At 36.6% G+C, this 9,744-nt stretch overlaps 1 protein-coding gene across 1 annotated transcript in view; it reads left to right on the plus strand.

Moving 5' to 3' along the window:
• Nucleotides 1–207: 207 nt before the first annotated feature.
• The window catches only part of LOC107736981 (cell migration-inducing and hyaluronan-binding protein-like), a 32,985-nt gene continuing 23,448 nt past the window's right edge, over nucleotides 208–9,744 (plus strand). The window contains exons 1-3 of the mRNA XM_016548370.1: nucleotides 208–408; nucleotides 4,261–4,470; nucleotides 8,191–8,396. Of these exons, the coding sequence (XP_016403856.1) occupies nucleotides 208–408; nucleotides 4,261–4,470; nucleotides 8,191–8,396 (617 nt within the window). The remainder of the gene's footprint in view (nucleotides 409–4,260; nucleotides 4,471–8,190; nucleotides 8,397–9,744) is intronic.

The following is a 9,744-nucleotide window of genomic DNA, read 5'->3' on the forward strand; positions in this document are numbered from 1 at the left end:
AGAAGTGTTCAACATTCGATACATGTTTTTTTGTTTGTTTTTTTTTTATTAATTAAGTGCATCCAGGTATTTAAAGTGCATTTCGGTTTATAATTTTCAGTGTAAACGAACTACTTGCACTATTTATACTACAAAACAGCATTGAATAGTGCATTAATATGCAAATTGGGACGCACCTATTATGAAAGATTAAATAGCTGAGGTGTGATGAAGTTGTTTGTGTGTGTACATCCTCCAGGTAAACCTGCGTACCTTCACATCGGAGAGGAGGTGGACGGTGTGGACATGCGGGCAGAGGTCGGACTGCTGACTCGCAACATTTTGATCAGAGGTGAGATGGAGCCGACCTGTTACGGCAATGAAGCCTGCAAGTTCTTCTCCTTCGACACGTTTGGTGGCCATCTTAAGGTAACTCAACCCTCCTTTCACTTCAAACACAAATTTCTCTGTTAAATACGATCTACCGTTGTCTTGTAATTCCTTTATCTGTCCACTAGCTCATCCGAACATAGATGTGTCAGGGAAAAACACTGATTCAATTTGCAGGTTCAACTCAAATTTATTTGAATCTCAAAACACAAAACTCGGCTGGGACTGCAGACCAGAAGCCGTAATTCAGGGCAGTGATTAGAGACAGGAAGAGGGGAACAGTCCAAACGAGCCTCCAGTCACTCCCAGAGGCAGAGAGGGTAAGGCGTAGGGAGATCAGCGCACACAGTCCCAGCGTCAATGCTGACGCAACGTCAGAGTGGAGAGGGAACCGCGCACGGAGTCCAAGCGTCGGTACTGACGCAACGTCGGGGCAGAGAGTTCCTTGTAGAGTGCGCCGAGAGGGGCAGGAGAGGAGAGGCCGTGAAGCGCGGTTCTGGTAATGTCAGGGCAGGAACTGGGGAACAGAAAACTGGTGACTGAACTGAAAACACTAAACTGTACTTGGAGCCTATGAAAACATGGCAGGACAAGAACACAACAAGACTGGTAGTAGGTCACGAACGAAGAGTAGCGTGTTCACACCACAACGGTCAGACACAAGACTACACACGAGGGGAACTTAAAAAGAGGGAGAATTAAGGAATAAACAAGCCACTGGAATTAACAAGCCACAGGTGTGACGGCAGCTAAAGTAGTTAATAAGATAACGATGGGGAGGGAAACCACGAAGACAAATGAGCACATGGCGAACTGTCAAAACAGACAAAAACAACAACAACCTGCTGATCAGACCGAAGTCATGACAAGATGTTCACACCCTCAGAATGAGATATCACAGCGATGGCACCTCTAGCTAGACATTAACACTCTGTCAAACTAGCAGAACGGACATTTTATTTTTGCTTTGTCTCCTGCGAAGGGCCTGTCAGTGTGCGTGTGTGTGTGTACGTGATGGGGCGACTCAAGAGTCTGACCTCTCTAGTAATTGGCCCAGATCTGACTGTTCCTTTTCCCCTCCTCACCTTCGCTGTCATGCAGAAGGTTGGCCCATTTTTTCCACTCAAGAAGAAATTTCCATGTGCAACAACTAGGCCATCCTGTCTTTCAAGTTGTGAGGAAACTGCTTTTGACAAAACCTGCCTCACAGTAATGATTTTACAAGTGATAAATGTTAAAATAAGTAAATTGATGTAATTCTTGCTAATAAAGTATAGTAGCCCAAAAATATAAATTCTGTCATCGTTTACTAAACCTCACATCCTTCCAAATCCAAATGGCTCTCAACAGTGTACTTGTATTAGCATGTATTACTTAAATAATTACTGCTAGGATATTTCATTTCACAGACTATTTTGAAGTCTTTGAGGCATTGTTTTTGTTTTTGTTTTTGTTCATGTTTATTGTTTGTTTTTAGTCTCCACCTAGAAGTAACAGTTTAACAACACCCTAGAAACCAGATAGAATATTCTAGAACCTCCTTAGCAACCACTCAGAACAACTAGGGCTGCAACAGATGAATATTTTGATAATCGATTAATCTAAAGATTATTAGAACGATTAATCAACGAATCGCCAATTATTTCACATATTAATCAGTAGGCATTGATCGATTATTCAGCTTTTGTAATTCATTCAAATATTGAGTTATACATATTATATGTATAATATGTATAATTATTTAGTCTGATAAATTATTTAGTCTGATAAATGACTAAATAAATATTCTAAACATTTTAATATACATATAAAGCTGGTTTAAAGCAGAAAATCAAGTTGTAATTTCAAATGAAATGACACTAACACTGTTTTTCATGTTTAATAAAGTAAAACTGTGTGCTTTAAAGTAGTCTATTGTATAACGCGCCATATGAATAGATGCTACGTGAATTTGCTGGATTGCCGATTGCAGTGCAACATCGCTATGATCAGATGCTTTCTTAACTGCTGTTTTCTCACTGCTGTCATGTTTATGTGTTTATTTTGCTATTGAGAGAAAAGCACACATACATCTAAATGCCGCTCTCAGCAGCGTCGGGATGTTGACTAACAGTAAACCGCTGCTTGCTTATATCAAACTTCTTTTTTCCCCTAAACGAAGAACTAAAAAGAACTTCGCCATGAGTGTTTTGGAGCCTTCACACGACAGCATTTTCTGTTTGTAGTTTTGTAATACTTTCCCAAACTATTTTTTCAAGTTTATTTGTATAGCGCTTTTCACGATACAAATCGTTGCAAAGCAACTTTACAGAAAATTAAGTTTCTACAATATATTTAGTAGTAGCTTATCAGTGGTGAATGTCAGTCAATGTACTTATGGCAGAAATGTACGTAAAATCAATTAAAGACGTAATCAAACAGACGATGAACACTATTAACAGCAATTATTATATGATGCAATCAAACTTATAATTTTAGAAGAAAATTTCAGATGGCACTTAAGAGGCTTTTGCACTGACACCTTTACTTCCCGCCCCTGCATATATTCACGCATAGACTGGCGTGTATGTCTCAGATCTTATTCCGAAAGGGTGATGATATTTACATTCCTCACTTTTGAAGTTCTTTCATCTAGATTCTCGAGTTTCAGATTTCGAATTTCCATATTAAGGAGCACAGCTTGCATAGACCCTGTGACCACTTGTGATCGGATCACTCAACTAGGATATTAATACAAAATTAATGGAATGGAATATTTTTTTGTTTGTTTCAGGGATTCAAAAACTTTTTTTGTCAGCCGAACCCCTTTGACTTAAAATATTTACTTGAAACTCTGAAAAAAGTTGGCGTAGAAACAATTTTCACTCAGAAATTGCTAGTAAATTTCAGAATTAATTACAAAGAAATGCTAAGTAAGACACTGAATTAAACATGAAATTTTTAAGTAGAAAGACTGAAATAGTTTTCTTGTAAAACTTACTCCAGTGATTTTTTATTTAATTTACAACTTTGAAAATTTATTTTTTACAGTGAAGTACTTTTTTATGATTTTAAATTAATGTTTCAATAATTCAACAACACACTTGCATGTTCAAGTTTTTCTGAGGTCAGTTAATGGTCGCATATATGGAAGCATGTTTCCGCCACAGAATAAAAAAAAGGTAGTTGCAACTTTTTAACTCAAAATTCTGACTTTTTTCTTGCAATTCTGCTTTGCTTTCTCGCAAATTCTGATTTCACACTTCACAATTCTGACATTTTTATTCTGAGTTTACATTTTGTAATTCTGACTTTTTTCTCAGAATTCTGAGTATGCATCTCACAGTTCATCTTGATGAACAACTTTCAAGGATTAACGATGCTGATAACGAATGGTCCTTAACGAAACGAGGATCAGAACGGAGAACTTACTTGTTGTACAACACGATGTCTGGCTTCCAAATCTTGTTCGACGGCACACGGATGAACTCAACGCCTCCGAAATCCTTGGGATTCCACCTGAGCTTATAATCGTTCCAAATCTAGGAAAAGTAGAAACACTCAGAAAAAAAAATGAGTTTCTGCAACTGAATAAAAAAGGTAATTGCAACTGTTTTTATCTCACAGTTCTGACAGTTCTGCAATTCTTGCAATTCTGACCTTTTTTCCCTCAGAACTGCAAAAAAAAAGTCGCAATTGTGAGATATGAACTCAAAATTGCAATAAAGAAGTCCAAATTATGAGATAAAAGTTGCAATTAGCTTCCATACAAACATGACATACAGGTAAACTAGTACATATTTTTTTTGCACCCAAGACAGATATGAATATGATTAAAAGCCATAAATAGCACTAAAGTCAAAAATAGCACAAAAGAGTGAATTTTCCTGTCTCTTATGTTTTATTCTTCAGGCAGAGCGAGGTTTCTGCTCGGTGCATGTGGAAGGGGTGGAGTTTAAGCACATGGGGCAGCAGTCTATGGGTCACTACCCAGTCCACTTCCATATGAACGGGGATGTGGATGAGAAGGGAGGCTACGACCCGCCAACTTATGTGAAAGACCTGTCCATTCATCACACCTTCTCCCGATGCGTCACAGTCCACGGCACCAACGGCCTGCTGGTGAGTTTCAGACACAGAGGTTATGTGTGCTTGAAGACAGCCATAATGAGTCTCTGCTGCAACATTAATAGAATGGAATCTTTAGTGCTTTATTTTGATAGAATGGAATCTTTTGTTTATCATTCCCTCAGTCTTCACACAGCATTGGCATAGAACTACTGGGACACAATATTTACTCGAAATTCACTGAAACAGTAAAACATATCTAAGCATCCATAAAACAACAAAATTATTTGAGAAGCAAAATATATAAGATAAGACTTAATATAAGACTTTTCAGACAATGTATCCTGAATTAAGTTTTCTCAACCCAGTGACAAATAGTTTTTCCTTTTACTTTAAGTATAAACTGTGCGCACGATTTACTAATTCGTTCCCTCGATGTACTAAAACGTGCACACGATTACTATTTCGTTCCCTCGATTTGCTAAATCGTGCGTACAATTTACTAAATTGCTTTCTTGTGCACGACTTAGCAAATCGAGGGAACGAATTAGTACATTTTCACGATTTAGCCTACTATTTATTTCCTGCATGCCATGTGCGGGGCTCCGTAATAAACTAATCTAGTGAGTTGGCAAACAATTTGCCAATGAAGTATGAAAAATAAATCACATTAATGGTGCATACCTGAAAAAGTAGTTTAAGACAGGTTAAAAAAGTTAACAAGATGGATGGATGGATTAGTATATAAATCTAAACATCTTTAAAACATGAAAAGTACATTTGAACATTTTTATTTTGTATGAATATCTTAAAATGCTTAAAACAAGATAAATGTACTTGAATATATATTTTTTAAATTTCTTTAAATATCTAAAAATCCCTTAGTCAAGATAAATTTACTCGAGAAGCTCATTTTAATTTAACATTTTTTATTTTGTATCAGTATCTAAAAATTCTAAAACAAAATCAATTTACTTGAGAAACATTTTTATCTGTATAAATACGTAAAATACTTCAAACACGATACATTTTCTTGAGAAGAAAAAAATAACACATTTTTAGAGAATGGATTTTGAATTAAGCTTTTTGTAACCCTTTTACGTAACCAAGACTGGTAGTTTAAGAGCAGAAAGCCTGAAAAGATGAAGTCTATAAAACCTCAATATGGCTGAATGCCTTCCTGCAGTAGCTGCTCCTCCATTCTTAGTGATCTCTAGCTGTCAATCATCTGTCTGATTTTGATTGACAGGCCACACCCCTTCACTCTTTGCGAGACTTAAATTGAAGCTTTAGGGATGGAAAACAGGCAAGTCAGGAAACTAAATCTTGTAGTCAAACCTTGTAATTGACTTTCTGTTTCACACTTACATGATATCCAGCTGTTTTGCTGATAGTGGTGCCATCTAGTATTGTTTACATCATAGCAGAGCTGAAAAGATTACTTGGCTTCTTTTGACTCGATCTAGTTAAATGAAATATGGATTGTCAGAGCTCAACAGAACAGGAATGTGAATCTGCAATTTATTGCGTCGCAGTCCATCCTTGGTTTTTCTAAAGCGCGGAGCTGCTGTTCAAACACTTTTCAAAGATGTTGGAGCGCTGCTGTAAACTGCTTTATTTTCTTCACAGGAGACGAGGTGAACAGTTACGGCACACTGAAGCCGCATTATTCGTTCGTGATAGCATGCTACGATTTTATTTTGGAGCCGGCGGGGGGGATGCACCAACCTCAGAGCTCTGACGCGAATAACTCTTTGACGAGGGTCGCCTCTAATGCGTTTAACAAGGCTAAATGTTCTTCTGCCCAGCAGTAGTTGTATCACACACTGAGGTAGTTTACAATTCACCTATTTCTTTGACAGGATTAATGGAATTGCTTTCAGTCCCAAAAACCATGTTTGTTTGCCAGCACTCACTGAGCAAATGATGTTTCCATCAGCATCGTATTTGATGGCAAAAAGTGCAGCATTTCAGCTTCACCTGAGGCTTTTAGAAATGTGCATTCACAGCAGGTGTTCGAAAATAGAAGATAGCTGACATATTTTATGGAAACATCTTGTAGTGGTTTTTATGTTGAGTTGTTGGTTACCATGAGCATTACATGAAGGAATAGAAATTATGAGGATTTTGACATGGTTTACTCACCTTCATGTCCTTCCAAAGCAGTGTTTCTTCCACAGCATGCAAAAAGTGATGGATGTCCAAACTTTGCGGATAGGGTTTTAAACTGACACAATTCATAAAAGCAAAATAAAAGTTGTCGATATGACTTGTGCGCTATATTTTCACCATCTGGTGCTGCTCGTGTGGCAGTCAAATGTTTTTTTTTTATTTCACTGAAATAAATGTACTATATACATTGTTATTTAATATTTTGTATTTTTAGGGGATTTTATAGTACTAAATTATATTTATTGAATAGTTATGATCCATTTATTAACTGTTAACCACTTTTTAAGCATAGACCTGAAAATAAAATTTCCAGCATATACTATCGTAAACCTTGAATGCATTTAAGTCATAGAAGCATAATTTTGTTATTATGAAAAATGCACAAAATACTATTTTTATTTATTTAGTTAGTTTTAGTCTAGAACTGTGTGAAAATCAAACCCATAAATCTTTTAAAACCCAAAAGTCGTGTTCCAAATTTGAGGTTGATATCTAAAAAAAAATAGTTTTCAGTAAGTTTTTGTTTGTGCGCAGTACCAAACTTTTCCACTGTATGAAATTCACTTCCTATTCAGGTCCAATGTGGGCATTTTTGACTGCGAACAAAACAAGTTTTTTTTTTTTTCAAGACCATTTAACCCTTTTTTGTGTGTGCACACATAGCAAGTGCCAAAACCTTTACCAAGTTTCGTACCATTCAGATGAAGTAAAAAAAAAAAAAATTTAAATTTTTTTTTTTATTATTTATTTATTTATTTTGGTTAAAATGACAGAATAGCACCAGAGGGTTAAGTCTTCTAAAGCTGTTTTTGACTGAAAATATTGACAGATGAAGACCTCTCTGCTTCCCTTTTTGATTCTTTTTAATAATTTGATTAATTTGGGTATTCTTTTAGTTAGTTTTCACTCGTCTTGATGTGAAGTTGTTTTCATTTGTACTCAGGAATAAAGTAGCCATGATTTAACATGTGCATAACATAGCCATGATTTAACATGAGCATTACATGAAGGAATAGAAAATATGAGAATTTTGTCATTGTTTACTCACCTTCATGTTCTTCCAAACCTGTGTGTTTCTTTCATTGTGTTTAATGGATGTCCATACTTTGTGGATGGGGATTTAAACTATCAAGCTTCAAAATACAGCCTTAAATTTGTCAATATGACTCTCCATGCTCCATTTGCTCCATATTTTAATTTTTTTAAAGCCATTTTTCATGAGAAATATTCACAGGCGAAAAACCCTCTACTTCTATTTTTGATTCTGATACATTTCTTCTGTTACATGCAAAAGAAGATGTTGGATGGATATCAAAACTTTGTGGATGGGGATTTAAACTATCAAGCTTCACAAAGCAGCATAAAATTGATCAATAAAGCTCGTCTGCTATATTTTAAGCCGTTTTAAATGAAAATATTCACAGATGAAGACTCTCTTTTTCCATTTTTGATTCCGATTGATTTTAACAGTAAATGATAAGTCCTTGGGTATTCTCTTAGTTAGGTTTCACTTTTCTTTATGTGAAGTTTTCATTATTTGCCCTCATTGCAGTTGCTAAAAACCTCATCTTCTATCTTCTAATGTTGTTAATTTCCCATTAGGTGAAGGATGTTGTCGGCTATGATGCTTTAGGACACTGTTTCTTCACTGAGGATGGACCGGAGGAGAGGAACACGTTTGACCATTGTCTGGGTCTGCTGGTGAAGGCGAGCACACTGCTGCCCTCCGACCGAGACAGCAAGATGTGCCGGGACATAACCAACGGAGCTTATCCTGGATACGTGGCCAAACCGCGCCAGGACTGCAGGTAAAACTCACTGAATGAATGGTGTGGATGATTTTACCTCAAGAAACCAAGAAAACTAAAATTGAAAGAATATTTGTCAAAGTAATTGCAATATGGCTGTCATGCAGCAAATCGTGCAGCTCTAATTTTTTGTATCGTTAAGAGATGCCGTAGCCATCATCATTGTACTATCTACATTCTGTTGACTCATGCCTCTAACAAACCCTTTTTTAGTTGATTTCTCACTCTCGCTGGTATTCTTTAATCAAGGTTTCCTCTTAAGAAAGCAACAACACAACATGCAGTCGCACTGATGATCGTTTCCGCCCGAGCTCATTATTGTGTAATGATTTTTATCCTAAGATGCACTCGCATTCTTAGAACCTCAGATAATCTTTGCTAATTAAAATAACAACATCCCCACATTAAGAAACCCTGCTAAACTCTGGCAGCGAAACTGTCTGGGTTGGGAAAACTAGGGTTTGGTGTTGACAGTAAATATGTTTAAATTGTACCGCAGAGTTGCCGAGAGCGGGGAGTTGCTTTGAAGTGCGGTTATGTGTGTGGCGTTAGGATGAGGTGAATACTTATGGAATTGAATCCTTCATTTTTAACGATGTCTAGTTATACATCTTAAGAACGGCACCAACGCGACACAAACACGTAAACAGGCAACAGATGCTTTTTTTCCCCACACGGATGTTTATCTTCATGCAAACACCTTTTCAGTGCATTTAGACCGGTTCCGTGTAGCATGTGGAATGAACCGGCTTCCAAATCGTTAGGGCATCAAATTGCATTAAATTGCTAATTGCTCTCATATATATTGCATGAACGGCGCACCTTTTAGATTGAAATTCGGTCGATAGAGAGGATAAAGCTAAGCAGCTCTTAAATGATAGAGGAAGACACTGCCAGAGATCCTGGAATATCACCACTTTAGTCATACGCAATAAAGTCACATATTAAAATATTGCAGTAAGATTTTAATTTATAATAATTAATTAATTTAATAATAATTTATGCATTTAGCAGACGCTTTTATCCAAAGCGACTTACAGTGCATTCAGGCTATAAATTTTTTTTACCAGTATGTAAATACTGATTTTGCATATCATTTCATATCACATCATACATAGATAGATAGAATGATGGATGGATGGATGGATGGATAGATGGATGGATAGACAGACAGACAGACAGACAGACAGACAGATAGATAGATAGATAGATAGATAGAACAAATGGATGATAGATAGACAGACTGATAAATAGACAGATAAATAGAACAAATGAACGAACGAACGAACGAATGATAGATAGACAGACAGACAGACAGACAGACAGATAGATAGTTAGACAGGCAGGC

This window comes from Sinocyclocheilus rhinocerous, unplaced genomic scaffold (genome assembly GCF_001515625.1).
Source record: "Sinocyclocheilus rhinocerous isolate Xijiao unplaced genomic scaffold, SAMN03320098_v1.1 scaffold433, whole genome shotgun sequence".
Taxonomy (NCBI): Eukaryota; Metazoa; Chordata; class Actinopteri; order Cypriniformes; family Cyprinidae; genus Sinocyclocheilus; species Sinocyclocheilus rhinocerous.